Source organism: Maylandia zebra, linkage group LG16 (assembly GCF_041146795.1).
Source record: "Maylandia zebra isolate NMK-2024a linkage group LG16, Mzebra_GT3a, whole genome shotgun sequence".
NCBI classification, from domain to species: domain Eukaryota; kingdom Metazoa; phylum Chordata; class Actinopteri; order Cichliformes; family Cichlidae; genus Maylandia; species Maylandia zebra.
The window spans coordinates 12,766,785-12,790,396 of record NC_135182.1 but is presented as its reverse complement, the minus strand read 5'-3'; the positions used below and the strand labels follow the sequence as shown (position 1 = coordinate 12,790,396).

Here is a 23,612-nt window from a genome sequence, read left to right as displayed (position 1 = left end):
GCAGAATATGTTAAAGTAAGAGGCTACAGTGCAAAAACAGTCTGTGATTAAACTCCGGTAAGAATTGCTCATAACAACATTTTCCAGTGGATGATTAAGAACAACTGGTGAGACATGTAGCTCCATAAGCAGGAGTTTCTATTCACTTTTTTACGGGGCGTATGGATTCGAAGCTTTAATTTTTGAGTTATTTTCAAGTCAATCGATAATATAAAAGCTTCCTCATGTTTTTACATCTTACTCTTCGTCTCCTTGGAGATGCTCACAAGATTAATATCCAAAGTGATGGTAAACCTCACCCGATTCCTTGTTATACATCTCCGGAGACAGGAGAAAGCACGAGAGTGGGAATCACCTCGTGTGTCCTCACGGTGCGTTCAGGTTTCGGCCCCCTGCAGCTCTTCAGATTCACTTTAGCCGGAACACGAATGTGATCTCATCCCCCTGGTAGTGCTGTGTGTGGCTTTATGTGAAATGCTGCTCATATACAGATATGGATGTGGTATTTGGCTAATTCCTGCACTGAATGCCAGCTCCAGCATCCAGGCTTAAGCTTTCTTCTTGCTACAGTAAGCCATAAGCTAGTCTGAAGAAGGGGTAAGGCTGATGCTCAACATAAACTAGAAGACAATGAAAACAATCTGGCAGTGCACCACCTTTTATTCAAAGACTGGAGAACTTTGAGGCTTTTGATTTGCAAAACTGGAACTAGATTTCTTTTGAGACTATTTCCCATCATGTCCCGGATATAAATTTACAAGAACAAATATTGAAGACTGAAGTGGAAGTAGGGGCTTGGTGCAACATTTGACTGATGTCTTCCTGTATGTGATTGATCTTAAGCTGTTAAACATTCTGGATTTTCTTGTAAGTTCGAAGTTTTCTGGCCACCGTACACTAAATGATTAAATTGAAAAGAGCATGCCAGTTTCAAGAGTTTACTGTGACTCTCAGTAATTGCCTATGAGACTGGAATTGTTTGGAAACTGAAGGTGTAAGGCTGACATAAGTCACTTCTGCATAGCTTGTAGCATTTTAGCAAACATGTAGCACTATTGCACTTCTTGTGTCGACCTTAAAACAAGACTTTTAGGGGAGTATTTGGCTGGACATATCGAGTAATTTGAATACATGTAGGTTTTGCACATAATTTTTTTACATAAGTACAATGCAACCGAATCTAGTCAAATGAAATATACTTGGTTGGTATAAATTCACTTTGTACTAAGCATATTTTATTTGATGATTCATTATTTCAATAAGCAAACCTTTAATTTTCTATATTTCTGCTGCATTTTACTCAAAATTATTGCTTGACGTTTATGAATTTTAAGGCTTATTTTTGAGAGCAGGTCACTATCTTTGTGAATGAAAGGATTGTACAGTGTATAATAAAAACAGAAACAATGTATGTTCAGAACAGCAAGATTCTAAAAAATGCAACAAAATAAGCAGATACAATGAAAGCACAGTGAGTCTCAGTGAGAGCATGTAAAAGAACATCAGTATGCCAAAATGCTGACATTATTAGTGGATTAGATTCTCATTTGCATGGTATTTAATTTAGCAGTTGTTTTCACTCCTAAAATTCTAGTGTCACGATAACGCTTGTCTTACTCATGAAAGATGAGGCTGAAAATCTGTTTATTTCAGTTATTTTTTGGATGATATAAAAAACTTTTGCCTGTTTAATCCCTTTAGAAGCTAACATGACGTAACATTATAATGTTTTTTTTAATTATAATGTAATACTGTTACAGAACTGACTTGTGATGATGCTTTCAGTCAGATTGCTCTTTCGTGCATTACAGTGTTTTATTATTATGCTTGGTTGATTAGGTTTGGAACTGTCGTGGTTTTACACATGAATGAACTGAACTTTTAAACCTTTAAAAATAGAGTTAAAACAAACCAGATGCAGTAGAACCGGCTTTTGTATTTTACGTGTTGACAACTGGAATCATTAAACATTGTTACAGTGGTTTTGTGAGTTGGTCCCTAGCTGTGTTACAGCTTTGAACAGAAAAATTAGGCCTGAATTGAGCCTTTCTGGTAGCTCTTCCCCACAATAACCTCCATAAAGGCAGTGTTTAGCTTGTAGTTTCAGGTCAGAGCTATTCCACTTTTGGTTTTGAGGTTAGACATGAATTAGTTTGCTGAGAGTTGACCTTGTACATTCTGCTGGAGGGAAATCGCAGCCTTCAAGAAAGCTCTCTGTGTGCAAATGAAAGAAAGAAAGAAAGACTAAGCAGATATTAAAACATTTATATGGAAACTGTTTGGTTAGACTGATTCGTCCAGTTCTGACCCCTCCTCCCCTCAACACAACAAAACAAGAATATATGTGAAAAATAGCAATGGAAAGATTTTTTTCTGATTTGACCTCTTTCAAAAGACAGCTGTGAAAATATGTGTATCGTATCAGTGTGCAACGCCTCAGAAACTGCAGTGAGGCAACAGTTTGTCACAGTGACATTTTTCAAGACCTTACAGCAGAAGAAGATACGGCCTGCACGCAATTACTCGTGTGGTTAAGAATGTGTTTTACTTTTAAACAATGTGACACTGTTTTGCAGTGAGAATATACAATTTATATATTCACAAATGCAAAATTTGTAACGAGTTTGTTCTGATGTTGGATCTCAGATTAATTCAGGGACAAACATCACACTATATCTAGTACTTTGTTTCAACATTTCTGCTGCTGGCTACCGCTTCGTATGCTGTGTGTGTCTTTGACCACTGTTATTACCAGTTCCAAGCCTCGGGGTGAGAGACAGCCACTCTCCGATGTCTCTCTGTCTTTTCAGATCTCCATTAGTTTCTTTTCCCTGTCCTCCCCTGAGGTTACGCTGTGTGCGTGCACGCACGTGTGTCTATGCGGTGTCTCTTTCAGGGAACAGTGACATACATTGGTGCCCCTCGCCTCTTTATCTTTAACCCCAGCAGGATTCAGAGCTTTCCACTACTCAGACGAGCTCCTCATTTGTCCACTCGCAGAAATAAAAACACTGTGGGAGCAAGACAAGATCAGATTATATAAGATTTAACATGGGGAGAACTAGTATCATCAATTATGTTGTCACATAAGCTGAAAAGCATCTCTGGTTTGAAAAAAACTCTTCAGACCAGAATAATGGTTCATAAAAGATTTCATACACCACTGAACAATAACACACGCCTGGTGGTTCCTGAAAAGTTGACATACATTTTGTACATAAATGGTTTTTAACTAACAATAGTCAGTTAACATTAATAGTAGTGCACATGTTGAGTGAAGCTGGCAGTGGCTTGAGCAGGACCTGGGCATTGTACGGCCTCCGGGCCACATCCGGCCCTTTGGTTACCCCTGACTGGCCCACATGAGGAAAATTGAAATGAAAAATAGACAGCATGCGGTTTTCCCATTTCAACATCCAAACACTCCTTCATAAGCTCCATCAGGGAATGAATTACTGTTTTTTTTTTAATTTGTGGGAAATGATTTTAATGGTGACTGCTGTTTTTCAAAGTTTATTTAGGTACATGCATGCAAATGACTAGAGCTTCACTGTAAATGCATTGAAATGGATGTTTGTGAGACATGTGAGTTTGCTAGACCTGAAAAATGTCAGCTCGCATAAAAGAAAAACACTGATGCAGAATGTAGAATTTTTAACAAGACATAGACTTTGAAATATTTATTTAATGAAGGCAGAGGCGACGTCATGTTAAAGATACAGATACAGGTACATGGGCATTGTACAGTGAAATTGGAGCGGAGCTTATGTCTAAGCAAATTTAGAATCCATACATTCTTACTGCGTACTGTATTATTTAATTCCACAGAAATTAAATTAAATTCCACAGAATTAAATAATACAATAAACATGTAATATAATAAGATAATTATTTAAATAGTGAGCAAAATAGTGAGTATAATAACATTAAAATAGCAAATATGAAAGTATAAATACTCATAAATACACATACAGATCTGCTAAAAAGGTTATTACACTTGTTGGTAGGTAGCAGCAGCCATGGAATGTGGGTGTTATTGAATATTTTACCGTTTTGTACTAGATGTAATGTTACATTTGGCACCATTGTACTGAATATTACTGGTGTTGGCCAGAGGGGCTGATGGCGCGATATGGCAGCCTCGCTTCTGTCAGTCTGTCCCAGGGCAGCTGTGGCTACAACCGTAGCTGCCTCCACCAGTGTGTGAGAGTGAGAGTGAATGAATAGTGGAATTGTAAAGCGCTTTGGGTGCCTTGAAAAGCGCTATATAAATCCAATCCATTATCCATTAATATTACACGTTAGTTTGTGGATCGGATTGATGGGAAGAATTTAAGAGTTACAGTTTGAATGAGGGGAAAGATGCAAGAATGGCTGACGCAGAGTAGGAATCGACATCTAAACCTTTGCTAGCTAAGCTAAAAAGTAACAAGGACTTTTTTTTTACCAAGCTTCACACGTCCATGGATGGAGCAGTCTAGGCCAGCTTAGTTATTCTGTCATGGGGGATTTATCAAATGCCCTGATGGGGGGAAAAAGCATTTTAAGAAAAGGATGTTTTCCCTTCCCATTGTCGCCAGTAAGTTCATGCTCTGAGTAGTTTGTTGAGTCTTTTTCTGTAAAATCTTTACCTTATTATGTGAGCCCGCCAAAACATTGTTGAGAGGATGCTGAAGGTTATAGAAGACATTAGTTATAAGCAGAGAAGAGATTTTTTGAAAAAAAAATGATAGCTTGAAATTTGTCTTCTCAGTCAGGCTTGCACAAATAAGGTCAGCATGCATCACAGCACGAGACATACAGTTATGCAAAAATAAAAGATTTCAGAAGACTCGTTGCAGTTGTCTGAAAAACTAAGTCCTTGATTTAGTAGCTTGTGGAACCAACATTAGCAGCAATAACTTGAAGTAATTGTTTTCTGTATGATTTTATTAGTCTCTTACATTTATGTGGAGCACTTTTATTCCACTCTTCTTTATAAGGTTGCTTCACTTCATTGAGGTTTGCTGCCTTTTATTTATGCACAGCTCTGTTAAGGGCCTTCCACAGGATTTCAGGACTTTAACCAGGCCATTGCAGCACCTCGATTATTTTCCTTTTCAGCCATTCTTTTGTTTGCTGGTGTTCTTGAATTCATTGTCCTGTTTGAGCTCTAGTTGTCGGACAGATGGCGTCACATTTGACTGCAAATACTTTGGTGTCCAGAGGAGTTCATAGCTGATTCAGTGTATGCAAGATGTCCAAGACCAAATCATCACCCCTCCCCCACCGTACTTGATAGTTGGTTCCTCAGGTTTCTAGTTTGTTCAGATGCAACTTTGCAAACCTAAGCTGTGCTGTCATGTTCTTTTTAGAGAGGGATGCACTGATTTTTTCACAGGACAAAAAGAAGACAGTTTACATGAAGTAAACTGATTAAAAATACCCAACCAAATGAAACAAAAAATCCCAACACCATTTATTTGCATTTTTTTAAGCATCGATGAGGTGAAGCGTTCCAATTCAAACCAGTTTTAGACTTTTCTAGGAATCTTTCCACGTCCTGAGAATGTAACTTGTCACCTTTTACTTGTAACCAGATTTAAACATAAAGGGGTGTTTTAAAAAGCTATGAAGGGCCGACTGGATTTAGCTTCTTGGCATGACTAGTGTAGACAGACACCTACTTGCGCTCATTAATGTCACTTTGTTCATGTTTCTAACTAGGGATGGGTACCGGTGATGGCACCGGTTCTGACATAAACGGTAGTAACCAGACCGAAAAGCAGCGCACATTTCGGTGCTTTATTTCGGTGCTTTTTTTTTCCTGAGCTGTGATACACTTTTAGCCAATTGTTTTACGTTTCCGAGGATAGTAGGCGGGGCCAGGTACGTACGTTCTGTTAGAGCAGAGCTACAGATTAAAAATGTCCAAGGCGAAGCGTTAAAAGTCTGGCTGTACTTCACAGCAAAATATGCAAACTCAGCAGCCTGCAACAAGTGCTTTAAGCTGATACTGTGATACTGTCAAAGGAGGTAACACCAAGAATCTCATGAAACACCTGGCGACGCATAGCGTTTTTTTTTAAAAGCCGAGAAATGCGCTGTATTTGATGGCAGCAGCAGCCGTTCTACTCTGCCCTATGGCGTTATTTTTGTGCCACTATTCTGAGCGCACGTAAAAAAGGTTTGCAGGTGCAAGTGTTGCATTTTGAGGAGAAATTTATTTTGAGCGAAGAAAAGCTGAATTTGAGTGAACAAAATTCATTGCTGCGTGCAAAAAATGTATATCCGTGTTTGCTATTATCCATATACACACGCACAATAGCAGCCCCTCTCGCTCAGTTTTTGTATTTGCGCTCGCAATGTGTCGCTCACGCTCTCAACATTTCTGCCCGTGCACGCTCAACTCTTTCTGTACACCGTTATATTTGTGCCACAAAACCAGCCAATCACAGACTTGGATGCAAAAAAATCTGATTGGCTGTTTTTGTCTCCAATCAGCTCGAAAGGACGAAATGCAATATCCCAGAATCCATTTCGTCCAAAGCTCAAACGAGGCAGTACCGGAGGAACACAGAGTGGCGGAGTTTGAAATATTACTCTTTCTGGGACACAAAATAAACTTTTAAGATATTTTCATGTTAGAATGTAGCTGTGTGAACTTCAAATATCTGCTCGATTTATCAAGACATCACATATTTGCATAAGTGCTCCAACGTTTTCGGAGATGCCTGTTACCCACCAGCTGACCGGGTGGGAACTCGGGTTAAACATAATATATAAGGCTGAACTGACAAAAAAATCACCGACTACACCACCAGGTATTATTGGAAAAACCATAAAGCCTTTGAACGAAAACAAACGCTGTTGTGACAGTGATGTACACTGTCTTGTTGGTATATATGTATGATTTGTATCACCTTCATGTTTCCAGCTTTACAGCTGTGGCTCCAGCAAACATCAGCTGATACTAGAAATTAATTTTAAATAAATTCTAACAACAGCTGATCAATTTTGAACGTGCTGCTGTTGTTGTTTAGCGCAACATCCGCTGGTTTCCTGTTTCTGGCGCAAAGTGGGAGATAAACAAACAAGAGAGACGATCAGCTGATCATTGATCAGTTTCATGATTGAAGTAGCAACAGGAGAGGGAGGGAGAATGAGGAGAGAAGAGGCAGCTAAGACACAGAATAACTCCAGCTTTGTGTCTTTTTTATTCTCGCTGAAGTCTTTTCCCCTCAATACGGATGTATTGTAATTGGTCCAGCCCAGAGTTGATTATTACCAGCTGGCTAATCCACCACCTTTCATTGTTTATACCATTACAAAAACAAACAAACTAACATAAAAATGAAAAATCACCATTGGCCCACCGGGCAAATGCCGGGTAAATGCCCAATGGCCAGTCCAGGTATTCGGTCAGCTGGTGGGTAACAGGCATCTCCAAAAACGTTGGAGCACTTATGCAAATATGTGATGTCTTGATAAATCGAGCAGATATTTGAAGTTTACACAGCACCATTCTCGCATGAAAATATCTTAAAAGTTTATTTTGTGACCCACAAAGAGTAATATTTCAAACTCTGCCACTCTGTGTTCCTCCGCCACTGCCTCGTTTGAGTTTTGGACGAAATGGATTCTGGGATATTGCATTTCGTCATTTCGAGCTGGTTGGAGACGAAAACAGCCAATCAGATTTTTTTTGCATCCAAGTCTGTGATTGGCTGGTTTTGTGGCACAAATATAACGGTGTACAGAACGAGTTGAGCGCGCACGGGCTGAAATGTTGAGAGCGCGAGCGACACATTGCGAGCGAGCGCAAGTGCAAAAACTGCGGGAGAGGGGCTGCTATTGTGTGTGTGGATAATAGCAAACACTGAAATAAATTTTTTGCACGCAGCAATGAATTTTGTTCACTCAAATTCAGCTTTTCTTCGCTCAAAATAAATTTCTCCTCAAAATGCAACACTTGCACCTGCAAATTTTTTTTACGTGCGCTCAGAATAGTGGCACAAAAATAACGCCATACTATGCGTGAGTAGCTTAATGTTGTTCTTGTGTGATTGACGTTGAGTAGGCTAACCACGTTATTACATTAATGCATGTAAGGTGAACTAGCAAACATCATCATAGCTACATGCAGCTGTCTTCTTGTTTGATGGCAGATACTCCCTTCACCCTGGCCAAAAAGGCTAAAATGACCAAAGAAAAAGTGGAAAACAGTTAAACATGAGAGGTTTTTGGACAAAGTTTGTGTTTTTTCCATTGTTTAAGCACTGCTTCCAGCCAAGAGTGATACCATATATGCCCCATAGCTGCAGAAAAGACTAACATTGTTATCTTTTTACAAAAAAACAGCTGAACATGAGAGGTTCTTGGACCAATTTTGTGTTCTCCATTCTTTAAGCACTGGTTTGAGCACCGTTTGAGCACCGGCACCGTTTCAAAAGTACCGATTTGGCACCGGTATCGGATAAAACCTAAACGATACCCATCCCTATTTCTAACAGTGGCCACTCATGTTAAAAGTGTGACCACTGGTAGAATAGAAGAAGCCCCAGCGGCCCTAATGGCGTTATTCCCATAGAGCACTGTTGTAAAAAGGGTGTGTAAAACTGTTGACACCTCCAACTGCAAAGAAGGCTGATTATTATGTTTTTGTATCTATCTTTTTAATCCATAGCGGTATTATAGCTCTAACTGGAGCTTTATTTGGTCTGCTTCATCCCAATGTAAAGTTAAAGGCTGAGTGTTATGATGTCTGTTAGGTCAGTGATGCTCAGTGGGCTGCACAGTATGGAAGCGAGGGGGCAGGCGGGGGGTTGCCATCAGCTGAACACTTTTAATTCAAATGAGTAGGTGCCATCTTTGAGTTTAGTATTCAGTTCTCGACATTCATTATGGTCTTGCACTTCTGGATTTAGCAGTCACAGTCTGAGATTCACACACTGACAGAGATGATGGACTGCATTTCACCGCAACATTAAGGACATGCAGATGAGGCTGAAACTCAGTCAGGTGTTTCTTTGAAGTCTTTTCCAGGTTGGTGAGAAGCTCTACCTGAACATATTTCTACTTTTCCTCATCAGTCACGAATTACATTGTTGCTTGACCAGTGTCAGTGTGTGTGTGTGTCTGTGTGTGTGCTTATGTATGTATGAGATTATAACCCACAGCTGGCCTCTCTGATTACTGACTGCCTGGTCAGCCTGGATTAGACTCATACACACACACACACACACACACACACACACACACACACACACACACACACACACACACACACACACACACACACACACTCTACAACTGAGAAGCTAAACACACATTTCATTTGGATCTTGAACTCTCAGTTCACTGACTTAGTCTTTCTCTGTCTGCGTCTTACTTTGTGCGTTTGTGTGTGTGAGAGTGAAGATGTGTGCATGTAGTTACCTGTGTGTGAGAGTGTGTGTGTAACTCCCAGCTCAATAGAGCAGATATATTTAATCCTTCCCTTGCTGAAGCTGATGTCAGCATGAGCTGGCTCTCTCGCTCTGTGTGAGAGTATGTGTGTGTGTGTGTGTGTGCGCGCGCGCACATTTTTGAAGCTAATTCATCACAGTGGCAGATTAACCAGCTGTCTGCAGAACATAAAGTCCACCACTAACAACCAGCTGGAAGAGGGAGCGAGACAGGAAGTGTCTCCTGATAACTGAACCGTGACATGGGTTGTTTTGTGTCTCTGCCTTACACATTAGAGTGTTAGTCTCTATTTACCTTTACAGCGCTAAATTCTGCATTACCAGTGAGCCTCAGTCTCTGTGTCTAACAAGACACAGGGAAACTGTGCATGACGAATTAACAAAGAAAAATCTGGAAAGTAAAACTAAGGGAGATGTTTCAAGCTACGCTCCTGTCCGATGCAGACTGAGCTAGATCTAAAACTGTCTTCCACCAGAGATCACTCCAGCTAGTCTCAGGCCACACCTGTTCTAGTGGCCAACCTCACAGAAATCCCATGGAGCTAACGGCACAATGGCAGGCTGAAATGGGCAAAGCAAAAGAACCCAAAAGGCTCAAATAGACAGACTTATGAGCCAAGGCAGAGCAGCATACCCAGCTCCTCACTTTGGGATGCAGAACAGTCAACAAGCAGGCAGTTGAAAAGTTGAGGAGGGGGTTCAAGAACAAGCCTTCTAGTCACAGGAGAGGCAGATGAGCAACGCAGCAGGTGACTGAAACTAGAGAAAAAAGAAGTAGAAGAACAGCTTGATTCTGACAGCAGTTTCTTCCTGTTGAAAGGGAGTTTTTCCCTGCCACTTTCACCAAGTGCTTGCTCAAAGGAGGTTGTTTGATTGGTAGAGTTTTCTCTGTGTTATTGTATGGTTTTTACCTTAAAATATAAAGCCACTTGAGGCCCTTTCTGTTGTGATTTCACGCTACATAAATAAAATGGAGTGGGATGAGCAGGGCCTTTACTTTTATTCCTCAAGCTGCAAACACCAAATACCTTTCCTAACATTATTTAAGTCAGATTTCAGTAATTTAAACTTCACAATGGCTCAGACTATATGAGTGTAATGTAACCTGTCACAAATTCACATGAAAAAAAGATTGTCAGCACTGTTTCACACATTTTTTTGTAAAAATTTTATGTTTTTTTATGTGCAGAAACTATAGTTTCACTCAAGCATAATGAGTTATTTTGTGCCGCTGTGCACACAGACGAAATCGAGTATCGATAGTAGAGGGAAGTAGACCTTGAGTTAGTGCCGTAATGATCGTGTCCCTGTATTTATATGAGTAATGTACATTGTGGCAGTAAACCAAACTAAATGAGAGGGTGTGTGTGTTTTATTGGAGGTCATGTGACTTGGCAGCGCTGCCAGGACAGCAGATGGACGCAGTCATGGTTTGACCTACACACACACATATGTCATGCTTCCTCTCTCTCCTTTTAGTCATTACTTCATCACTTTCCCTGTGAGCGTTTGATGCTTCGCGCTTTGTTTCACTCGTGTCTGTCCGTCCACCCGTCCGTCCCTCAGTGAGTCTTCCTGTTTAAGACATCCCGATGTTTGGTGTCACCTTCACGCTGGCGCTGCAGGCAGAGCTGCTATGTTGAATCACTTCAGTGCTATTTTGTGACGTTTCTCTTTATTTCTTTGCTAGTGTCTTTAAGATAATCTCTTCTAGTAACACATATTAACTGGTGTGATTAGGAAATTCAAGTTTCAGTTTCTTTGAAGGTCATCTGAGTGGATTTGCAACTTATTTAATTGAGAGTGACTCCTTACAGAGCTGGTAAACCTTTGGAGCTGGCACACTGACTCCTGATGTAGGCAAATTAAAATAACCCTAACCTTTTTGCACTGCTGTTTTATAGTTTTATATATTATTTTATAGCACATGCTTAGCTCATGTTCAGGTCAACAAAACCTGTATCATAAGGGTTTTTCTGATGGTCAGCTCTTCAATTCAAAGTGTCAAAGCTCATTCAAGTTAAAATGAAAAAGTAGATGTCTTTGGTGTTTAGTTATTTTAAACCTTAATGCAACTTTTGGGAGAATTATCTCCTAATAATTAAATAATTTGTGTTTCTCTCTCTTCTCGTCTGCAGGGATGAAGACTCCTCTCAGCCCCTCTCAGTTCCTGGACAGTGGTTACATCTTTGGCTTTGGAGGGATGTGTCAAGAGCTGATGGACACGCCCACACCTACGTCCATCAGTCTCTCTGTCCCACACGCTACATCCTCAGGTGACTGACTTGTTAAGTGACCGGCAGCACAGTATACCTCTGCAACTCAAGGCAAACGATGTAGTTTTCTCCTCTCGTCCCTGCTTTTCTTTTCAGGTCAGAGCGGGACGTACTCGCTGTGTGAGGTGTGCAACCTGCAGCTGACCTCTGCTGCTCAGGCCCAGCTGCACTACAATGGCAGGTCTCACCTCCGGAGAGTGAGACAGCTGCAGGCTGGAGACAACAGGCAGCAGGCAGCAGGTTTGTCATGTGACTGTCGTATCACAGCAGCGTCTGCATGAGCGCATGTAAAAATCGTACGATTAGTTAAATAACTGTTAATTGTGTTCCCCGAGATCCAAACAAAGATTTGAATGGAAAGAAAACTAAATAATAATCAAGTGTAGCAGCAGCAGCAGAGATTCTTCTTATTGTCGGCTCTTTATATGTTCTAATGGGTCTTTGATGTCTTTGATATGAGTAGGGGCCCAGTCCAGGTCTCTTCCCCAGGTCACAGGGCTCAGTTTTCAGCCTGCAGGACTAACTCCGACTCCCGGCTTAAGTTCAGGCCTCAGCGCTCCTTCCAGCACGACTGCAGGTAGGACCAGGGCGACATCTTGTTTTGCCTCACATTTTCAGTCATAAACTGACAGTCAGGTGATTCGTGTCCTGCGTGAGAGGAAATAACTAGTCTGTACTTTGCACTCCCATGCCAACCATCATGCCAGTTGTCAGGATACCCAGAGGGGCATTAAGAGCTAAACGGGACGTTAATTTGTAAAGTCTGACTGCTGTCTGCTGAGCAAGCGTGACTTTGGCTCATCATCATCAACAGCTGCTGCCCCCTGGGAGAGGTTACAGTGTGTGTGTGTGTGTGTGTGTGTGTGTGTGTGTGTGTGTGTGTGTGTGTGTGTGTGTGTGTGTGTGTGTGTGTGTGTGTGAATGCTAGATTGGAGATTGAGGTCTGACAGGATAAACTGAACCTGCAAGTGACATCATCACTGCAGTTTTTTACGCAGCCTCTGTATGTTTAGCTCCGCCTCAGCATCTGCTAGTTATGTCAGCATTGTGAGCTATGCTGTGGCTGCTGTTGTATAGGCTGTGAGTCCATTCACTCTAAAATATCTCTGTTAAATTGATTATAATTCAACAGAGCAGTTCGTGACGGTTCCCAGTAGCTCTCAGTGACTTTTGTAATTGCCCGACTTGTCTTATAGTTAAAATAGAAATTAATATATATGAATACCTCAACATTTTTAAATAAAATAAAATGATTTAATGGTTTGGTTTAGTCTTAGTATTGCTGGGTCCCAAATTGAAAGCAATCGTCTTTAGACTGAAAAGATGTAAATTCAGAATTTTAAAATCCTTATTAAAACCACAACATTAAAAAATCTGTAAGAGGTTTAAGAATATCTAAGTCAACTATTAATACAAATTATGAGGTCATACAATACAGTGTAAGTGTTCTGTGTAAAGTATTGATGGAATATGATACAGAATGTGGATAATGTACAGCAGGGATCGGCAACCCTAGGCACGCGTGCCACAGCTGGCACACGAAGGGATAACTAATGGCACGGCCATAGCTGAACTGGCCATCGGGCTTACCGGGCATTTGCTCGGTGGCCCGATGATTTTTTTATTTATTTTTTTGTAACGGTATAAACAATCAAAGGTGGTGGATTGGCCAGATGCTGGCCGGTGTATAAAAATAACCCAGTTGTTTGGTGGTGGCTATGGCGTAGCTTCCACAGATTCAGTAACATTAGCAAGTGGTGGAGGCCAGCGGGTGGATGAGAGAAAGGGGAGGCAGGAGGAGAGACCCGAGGCAGCCGCCGGTCCGAGTGTCAGGTGAACTGAACTTCAGGTAAGAAGTTATGACCTGCAGTCTATCTGGGTCAGATATAAACCAAGTTTAGGTGGAGTTTATTTTCGTTGTGCTGACTTTTTACAGTCAGTTACAATAACTCGTACTGCTTACTAGCTAGCATGAACTTTATTTTATTCATAAGTTAGTAGAGTTGCCAACCGTCCCGTAAAAAGACGGAATCGTCCCGTATTCAGAGAAAATATTACGCGTTTCGTATTGAGCTGAAAAGGAACACAGCTTGTCCCGTACTTCAGCTAGAATGAAAAAAAGACACAAAGCTGGATTTATTCTGCCTTTACGCTGCACAGCTGCCTCTTCTTCTCTCATTCTCTCCCCCTCTCTCTCCTGTTTCTACTTCAATCATGAAACTGATCAATGATCAGCTGATCGGCTTTTCTCTCGCGTTTGTTTATCGCCCACTTTGCGCCAGAAAGAGGAAACCAGCGGATGTCGCGCTAAACAACAGCAGCACGTTTAAGCTTGATCAGCTGTTGTTAGAATTTATTTTATATTAATCTCTAGTATCAGCTGATGTTGGCTGGAGCCACAGCTGTAAAGCTGTTGGTCATGATATCGGTTTGGATATGTGGTGAGAGGGAAACATGCAGATGAAACCAGGAGATGTCCTTACTGAATCATCAGAGCTGAACAGGTGATGGAGAAACAGGTTTACCTTTTAGGTGACATGAATGAGTTGAAGGGAAGTTATGAACTGTTTCTGAGAGACAAATAACACCAGGATCCTTTTTTAGGTAGCTGACAGCTGGTAACTGTGCAGGGGCGGGTCTAGCAAAGTGTTGCCAGGGGGCCAGGTAGGGCATTAACAGGGAGAGGGGGGCACAAAGAAATACTTTCTTATTTTCATTTAAAATGTCTGGCTGTTATTAAATAATTATCTGAAGCTTACAACCAAAGTTTTTATCTGATGTAAAATGTATAGAAATCATACATATACCAACAAGATTTTACATCACTGTCACAACAGCGTTTGTTTTCATTCAAAGGCTTTATGGCTTTTCCTATAATACCTGGTGGGCCGGTCTCTAGTCAAAATGCCCGGGCCAATTTTCTGTCCCAGTCCAGCTCTGGGCACGACACACAGTGAGTTAATCTGAGAAGGTGCATTAAAAAATAAATGGCCACACCAGCGGTGCACATCGCAAATTAGCTCGCACAGACACATTAGTTGTGCTGCTTCTTAATGACAGTATCTTAACTAACAACCCCAAGTACCAGATTCAACTTGTAATTGGCTAAAAATAACTTAGCCTACTGGTGAGAGGGACGTTGTTAGCTTTCCACATTCCGATGCTTCAGGAGCTTTCTGCTCAGCACAGCATCAGCACCACAGAAATACACGGATACATCCGTAGACTCAAGACAGAATTCACAATGTGTTTTCGGGACTTTCAGGTGTTTGTACCAATGTTTCCTTTTCTGATCAAACCAGAAAGGTTTAATGAGCAGTTAGATTTGTCTCGCATTAACTGGCTGAGTTAATGCCAGTTAATGCAACATCGAAGCAGCTGGAATCCACAGCTGTGCGTGTTCATGGAGCTTGCATTTTCACCTGCTGGACATCACTACCTGACAAGTTGAACTGTCTTCAGAACATTGCAGAGGCCTTATTGACAGTATTTGGCTCTACATATCTGTGTGAGCAGATCTTCTCTCACATGAGTCCTCAGGTAGCCGTCTGAAAGCTGGACACTCGGAGACCTGTGTCTCTGAGTGGGAGACCAGAGATCACATTAACACGTGTATCCCTGTATTAACAAAAATGCCATATTGGCCCAGTTTATTTTTCTTATCATTGTTGTGAGGAGACCATAAATAGCGTTTGCATTTTCTGTTGTACAGTTCATTTGCTGTTATGGATAAAAAGTGTCTTTTTTTTGTTTCAAAATAGCTGATAACTATTCGCTGATAGCTGCCAACATCTGCGAACAAATATAGTGCTATGAAGTTCTTCTATATAGTGTGTAACTGTTCATATAGAGCATTATTAAATTTATTGCTAATGCAATCATATGGCACACTGACTTCTAAGGAAATTTTAGATGGCACTCATCACCAGAAAGGTTGCCGACCCCTGATGTACAGGATCCTAAATTGTTAGTCTGAATATAAAGATCAAACCCTTAACATATTAATTCCAGTAAATATATCAAAAGCATTTGAATTCTTTATAACAGAACAATAGCAGCATTTCTCGCAGCGCCTTCTGCTGGTGAAGTTACAGCTCACATGCCTCGACCCCATTTAGCTGTTTGATCGGAGGAGACTGGAACAGCTTCGGAGCTTCCTCAGAGGTTAAGCCCCGCTTCCTTAAAGTCAAGCTGCTGGTCAGCAGAGCGAGAACGTGTTGTAAGATGTAAAGGAGTTAAAGTGGAGCAGCCAGCAGCAGGTCATTAAACTGGGACATGGCACCGCTTCGAATCCACCCCGACATCTCTCAAATGCATTGTGAACGTTTGGACGTCTGTGTGGAGACTAATACATTTAGTCTCCACGCAGAGCTGCTGTCACGGCATCTTTGTGTGACTCTTCCTGTCGGACTGTTCCAGTTTGTTGCTGAAAACACAAAGACGCAGGACACTTGTAAAAGTGTGCTGTAGTGTCGAGTGGAGCGAGAAACATACACCCACTGACACCTGTGTGTGTGCGAGTGCAGCAGATGTAATTATATACTGTGTGTCCATATCAGTGTGCAGGGTACAATAACGCTGATTAAAGATTAAATCTCTCTCTATTGGACACACACACACACACACACACACACACTCAGCCTGAATGATCATGTCGTGCTCTCTTTCTCTCTCTCCATTACGTGATTCTCACTCAACGATGAAAAGCTCTTTGGCCTGAACTCAGTGCTCCTCCAGGCCAGGCTAAGTGTGTATTTGTGAGTGTGTGCGGTGTGTGACAGTGACCTGGCTGAGCAGCCTATCAGCAGTCAGGTCGGATGACATCACAATCATTGTGCTGCAGGAGGGCATTTGCTGCTATCAGTGAGCTCCAGAGAGGATGGCTTCCATATAAAACTGCTGTAAATCAGAAGAGCAGATTATTTTGTTTCTAGATCATCATTCGGCTGGTTGTCCGAAGACGCCGGGTCCATAGAGTCAAGTTTGTCATTTTCTTTTCTGTTTTTCTTCTCCTTGCACGAAGAGTAGACCTCAGAAGTGCTCCAAAGTTACAAACTGTCAGTAACGGAAGGACAAAGTTATTACTCACCAATCTGAGAATTACCCAGACACTTTACTCAAGTAGAAGTATCACAATAGTTTAAAAATGCTACACAACAAGGCTTGCACTCAAGAAATAAGTACTGAGTCTGACTGACTCTATCGGTTCTGTCTATTTACTGGGTTGCTATTACTGACTCATGACTATCAAGTTATGGAAATGAAATTAAATGAATAAATATAGTAAAATGTAGTAGTGCTAAGTGATTCCAGTTCTGCCCGGAGAGAAGCCTGTATGTAATGATGCAGGTAAAACTTGGTCAGGACATTTGATGATATTATTACAAACCAGGAAAAGATGAAATACCACAATTAACATTTTCTGTCAAAGACATGTAATAATACATGAGTAGAGTAAAAGCTTATATCATAACTTCTGCCAAAAAAATAAGAAATACCCACAGAAACTGCAACAAAATGAAGAGAATCTACTAAATATGTGCACAGAATCTATGTGGGTAAAAATTCAAAACATGAATTACATAACAGGAGGAGGAGGACTGCATAAGATGGTGAATCATCCATGAATAATGCATGGATAATTGGAAATTCATGATCCTGATATTAATAAAATTAGCTAGGAAGCCAAATGGAAGTCATGGGTGTGTCACCTGCTGCTTTTCAGCTTCGTCAGGTGAAATTAAGTCTACTAAATTTAAAACATTTCCACATTGCAGATTTCTAATAAAAATACAGAAAACAGAGTCAAATATCTCAAACCAAAAAAATACTAATGGGACTGTTTATGAGCTGTTGTGCCAAAGTGGCTCATTATGTCAGCAGAAGAGAAGGAATATTAAAAAATAACCCTCAGGTTTGAACTTCTCCTGTGGCAAATCATTTTCTGGATCAACAAGTCTGCACTTTCAAGGCAGTGACAAAGTGCAATACTAATTCCAATTTGGAGCATGTTCAATAACAAACTTAAACACACACTCAGCTTTATATTCCTGTATGGTTTACATTAATGTTTAATGAACCAGCTGTGGGGAGTCCTCCACTGCCAAAACTGCATTGTTGTATATCCTGCCTCCTTAAGGAAGAGTTTGATCTTGTTGGATAAAGAAGATAAACGTCACACCCTCATCCACCTATTTCTCAACAAAATGATTTTAGTATATCTACATCTACATACACTAGTGTCTGTCTCTTTTCCTGTGTAAAGTACTTAAATTGTCAGTCCTTCTGTATGTGACCAGTGTGCAAACAAATACACTCTCTGGCCACAGGTCATGTAGGCATGTGTACATGGTTGAGACGACCTGCTGCAGTTCACCCGAAGCATCAAAATGGATGATAAAGCCGCTTTAACTGACTTTGAATGTGACACAGTCCTTGGTGCCAGATGGGCTGGTCTGAGTTTCTCAGAAACTGCTGATCTGCTGGGATTTTCCCACACAAGCCCCCAGGACAAGCAAGGTGTACCTAATTAAGTGGCGAGTGAACATTTTAAACTGAACCCATCAGTTAAGCTCAGGAAAAACAAAACCACAAATGGAAAAAATGTGTTTTTAGCTTAAAGGGAAAGAGAGCTGTGACTTTTTAGACCATGAAGTGTGGATGTGCTGTACTGAGTGTACTTACAGTATATTTTTTTGCGTCAGTGGCAATTAGTGACCACCAGGAGGCAGCATACACACTTGTACCCGCACAAAGACACATTTATACACCCACAAATTCGCTAATTAAATGAGTGAATTCCCATGATCCACTTTCTCAGTACAAATGAAGAGATTAACTCACATGAGACTAATTACATTTACAATATTACAGCTCCTCTCCTTTCTTCCTTACTCCTCTCCTTCATTTCTTTCCTTTACTTCCACTCTCTTTCTTTGTTTTCTTCAGATCTCTTTGCCTCCTCCATATTCTTTACGTCTTTTCTCTTCTCTTCCTGTAGAAGGTATTCTTTTCTTCTCTTCCCTCTTTCTTCTCTATGTCTGCAGTGTTGCTGCTGAAAACAACAGCAGCACTGTGCATGTGCTTTTTGTTGAAAGTTTCTAATTTGTTTACTGTTTTAACTAAATGTATTTTGGTGATGTTCTGAAAGGGTGAAGGAAGCACTGCGTTTTCCATTTCTCGAAGAGGTGCGGTTATGAATACTCCGTAGAGTTTGTTTTTAATGAATGTTTGATTTTAAGAGAAGATAAAGCTATTTTATAGGGATTATTTGGAGTCAGAATTCATGTGAATGCACTTTGAAAAGTGGGTTTTGTGTTTGGAGTTTATAGAAAAGGGTGAAAGGGAAAGAGTCCTGGTAATTGTAAAAACTGAGTTTCTGATTGGATGCTTCTTACGTACAGTGAAAATGTCAAAATCAACCCTCTGTTTTTTACGAGATCTCGCAAAAGTTGAATTCCAACAATGGCGGCAGCTACTTAGTTGTAATATTACTCTTTCTGGGTCACAAAATACACTTTTAAGATATTTTGAGGCGTGAATGTAGCTGTGTAAACGTCATATATCTGCTCGGTTTACAAGACATCACATATTTGCAAAAGTGCTCCAACATTTTCGAGATGTATGAAACTTTTTGCGAGATCCCGAGTTTGTTTTGCGAGATCTCGCAAAAGTCCGTCTTCATTTTTTTTTCTCCCATGTCCCCTGCGGGGCTCCGTAGTTTTTCCTTTTGTCATCTGACTGTGTGTGCGTGAATAAGCTAGCTCTAATTAGCTCTCCTGGGCTAATAAAGGTCACAGTGTTGTGCTGCTCAAACCCCATTCATAATAAGCAGGGAAATAAAGAGTTATTAATAGGCACATATTGAAACAGTGTGTGCATGTTTGTTAGACAGCAAAGGGGTAGAGCAAGTGTTGATGTGTGGTCTTGTGTTGATGTATTCAGCAGTGTATGAATAGATCCTGCTGATGGATTCACACACTCATAGTGCTGTATGGTGATGACAACAGGCTCAGCGGTAGCGACCGGGTACGATCAGCTATGAACCAATGATCTGTGCCTCCCTGACTATATCCTTGACCACTAACCCAAAATAATTCATGACCATGTTGGTGCTAAGACACTGGTAAAAGACTAGTATGACCAGTATAAAGCTGATGCATGCAGTATGGCTGGGCTACACAGCTTAAAAGCTGATTAGTTTATTGACTGCTGTCAGTTTTGGCTTCGCCCAATCTACAATGTACCAAACCTGTGTCGCGCTTTCTATCGGTGGTAGGTCCACAGTACATAATAATTATTGTATAATATAATAAATACAGATAGAATAGTGTGTAATGATGTGGATCATTTTGTGTTGTGTGTCAGAACAATTAAGGGGGATTGCTGAATGAAAACTGTTAGGTGTGGCTGTGTGCAGACAGGAATAGGACCCAAGGTGCAGACTCCGGAGACAGAACTTAAACCAAAACAGCTTTAATGCTGAACACAAACATCATATAACTAGAAAAAACTCAACATAAACTTACACCGGTGGATGGGCAAAACACACAGCAAAGTAAACGGTAGATCGCAACACGGACACAGAGAAACACAGGGCTTAAATACACAGAGGGAGCAATCAGGGAATGAATAACAGGAGGGAAACACAGCTGGGGCAAATCAGGCCTAACGAGACAAGGGGAAGCAAAACCAGACACATTAACATCAGACATGGACTTTCAAAGTAAAACAGGAAACATAACACAGACTCACGGGCAGGCACTATAACAAAGGGAACAGAGACGTGGGACCAGGGCAGACACAGACACTGACTGGATGTGGGGATACAGCAGAAAGGGGAGACAGCAACATGGAACACAGACAGAAAACCAGAACACAAAAACTCTAACCAAACCCCACCCAGAGAACCTAAACTAAGAATAATCCTAAAACCCATACAGCAAAGCTAGAATATAATGAAATAACAAAATCAAAGAACCAAAAACACAAAACACTGGGTCAACGACCCAGGGACCCTAACAGAAAACAGGAGGAGTGATCGTCAGGCCTGCAGGTATCAGGCTGTGATGTTCACCTTTATAGTGGACAGAAATTATTTTTTGGAGTGGCACAAATAATTAGAGTCTTATTGAATGCAGAACAGCTGATTGTTCTGTAAATAGTTTGAAATGGTTATAAAAAAAAGAGTAAAAGGCAAATGGGTGCAAGTAACTTTGTTGTTTGCAAAACTTGTGCATATGATTTTAGAATTGACAATTTATATTTGCATGTAAAGTTATAAAATATGATTCAATAAACATGTTTGTGGTTGTTACAGTAAAAAATATAATTTTGTTCTTCTCGGATTTTATGTTTTTTCTCTGATTTTAGATAAATTGTGTTAATACAGAATGTCAAAATGAAAACATAACTGTAAATTCAGACATGTGAGGTTGTGCTGAAAAGGATGATACCAAACAAGGCAAAGTAAATAGTTTTTAAAGGTGAAATATAGAAGTAAAAGCAAAGTAATTAAAAATTGCCAATTACACCCTGGCCCCATGGTTAAACGTTTTGTTTTTTTTAAAGTAACACAATAGTTACTATTCAAGTAATTAATTACTTTTAGAATCTTGTAACTCAGTTACTAACTCAGTTACTTTTTTGAAGAAGTAACTAGTAACTATAATTAATTACTTTTTCAAAGTAACTTGCCCAACACTGGTCATGATGGCGTTCAGTTGCAGTTTTGTACGTGCACGTGGACAGAGATAATTGCTTATGCGGACACTTTATTTTTTTGGAAACTGTTTGCGTGGACATGATATTTTTGAAAACAGTAGAGGACAAACCCTGTTGTTGGTCAGTAGATAAATAATTTGTTGATTTATTCCTTTCCTTTTTTTTTTTTTTTGTCATGATGCCACAAACTGCGAGCGAGCGAGCAACCCGGTGACACAGAGAGAGACAGACAGAGAGAGAGAAAGAGGGATTTCCACTGAGACACAGGGGCTGTCATCACCGTTCACCATGAATATCATCACCTCAGTGATTCACATACACTGTGCACTCTGTCTCTTTCTCGCTGTGTGTCGGTCGCCCTCCTCTACCCTCACACACGTGTCTCTCCGCGTTCACACAAACAGTCAGGCAGCGAGTCTGCGCTGTTTGGTGTGGGATTTCTCTTGGTTAGTTTTTTATGTTATCAGGGGAGCAGATGATAGGAAAGAGGGAGAGGAGGAGGAGGCTGAGGAGGTGAGACAGCTGTCTTCCTGTACGTAATGTGGAGTAGTTTCATGAGTCGAGGTAGGAAATTCTTATTCTGTTTATTTCTGTTTTAACGCCTCATTGAGACGCTTTGTTCTTTGATGCTTTTTTTTTTAAAGTTCTGTCTGAAATGTTGTTTATGTGGGCACTTAGGTGTTTATGGGAGAACCTGGAGGTTGTGACCTGGATTCACACTTTCAACTGAGGCTGAGTTTTGTCTAAAAAAGGTTGAAAACTGTTACTGTCCAAGAGAAAGACTCAGCTGTTCATCAGAGGATTATTATACATATTTAAGAAGGGTTATGTACACAACTCATTGTCTGGAGCTGGTTTCTAGCATTGCTATTTCAGTACACATAAGTGCACATTTTTATTCAATTGTTTTACTGTATTTGGATTTTTTTTTTTTTTATCATTTTAAGACACGAATAAAGTTATTACAGGTAACTACAAGAGGGATATTAATGTGTGAAATTTGCATAGCTTCATCTCACAGTTTTCAACAACTTCACTACAGGTAGCACTACAGTGTGTTCAAAATTGGTACCTACATAAAGCAGGCAGATAAACTGACTTTTTCATTTCTAATTGGCGGAATTTCCACTCAGGATTTATACTACGTGCAAAAAAGGGAATGCACACAAACATATGAAAGTGGACTGTACGCCTGACTTCTACTGACTACCATTGCTCGCTCAGATATGTTTCAGAAATCTCAGTGTATAGATGAACATTTGGGTTCCATATAGTACATGAAGGTTCATAGACATAACTGTGTATCACATAAGAAGAGAGTAAAGCCCACTGACTCTGTGACTGCTTCCTGGCTGTTCTGACATTCCTCTTATAATAGATAGCGTGACTGCTGTGATTACATGCACGCTGCTGCTCATCACCACAGAGCATCGTGTGCTTAGGAGACAAAAACACACACAGTAGATTCCCTTTACCACTGCAACCATGTCTGGTTTGATTTATGCAGATCAACCTTTCTTGGCAGTGTCCACAATCTGTGGACTGCAGTACTGTGCAAAAGTCTTGACTCACCCCTCTTTCTTTTATATGTTGCTTCCAAGAAGCCAGACTTGCTTGTAAATTTTTTTAATGATCTCAAGTAATAGTTCTTTAAGTTTTTTGTGTTTTTCTTTGGACATTAGCTGCTTTCCCCTCTTATTTCCAGTCCAGTCTTTGAACCTGACCATTTTCAGAGAAACAATGACTTACAAATCATTCAAGCATAAAAAAGACGCCTAAGTCAAGGGACGAACCACTTTTGTGCTGGTTCATCTTAGCAAAGAACCAAATTTAAATTATATCTTTAAGCACTTTGTTACTAGCAGCCTGTTGCAAAAAAACTAGAATTTATCCAGTTTGACAAGCATGAAATAGCATTTTTGCACCAACAAGATGATTTCCAAAGAGCTATAGCCAAAACCTTGGCATGTCTCATCATGGTATGCATGTGTCCTTTAAAAATGTGAGGAGGCTAGAAAAGTGGAGGATGAAAGAAGATGCAGCATGCCTAAAAAACTATCTACAGCAAATGAACAGTATCTGAAAGTGATGTCCTTAAAGGCTTAGGTTCATAGATTTAAGTCTGTTCTCATTCAAATGAGATATTTCCACCTGAATAAATATTAAA

The 23,612-nt window shown here is 40.4% G+C and overlaps 1 protein-coding gene across 4 annotated transcripts in view; it reads left to right on the top strand.

Moving 5' to 3' along the window:
* Positions 1 to 23,612, top strand: part of znf385b (zinc finger protein 385B) — a 118,843-nt gene that overhangs the window by 70,284 nt on the left and 24,947 nt on the right. For all 4 annotated transcript variants that reach the window (XM_076874690.1, XM_076874689.1, XM_004567930.6 and 1 more), the window contains exons 2-4: positions 11,585 to 11,722; positions 11,819 to 11,962; positions 12,186 to 12,299. In XM_076874690.1, the coding sequence (XP_076730805.1) occupies positions 11,587 to 11,722; positions 11,819 to 11,962; positions 12,186 to 12,299 (394 nt within the window). In that variant the 5' untranslated portion in view covers positions 11,585 to 11,586. The remainder of the gene's footprint in view (positions 1 to 11,584; positions 11,723 to 11,818; positions 11,963 to 12,185; positions 12,300 to 23,612) is intronic.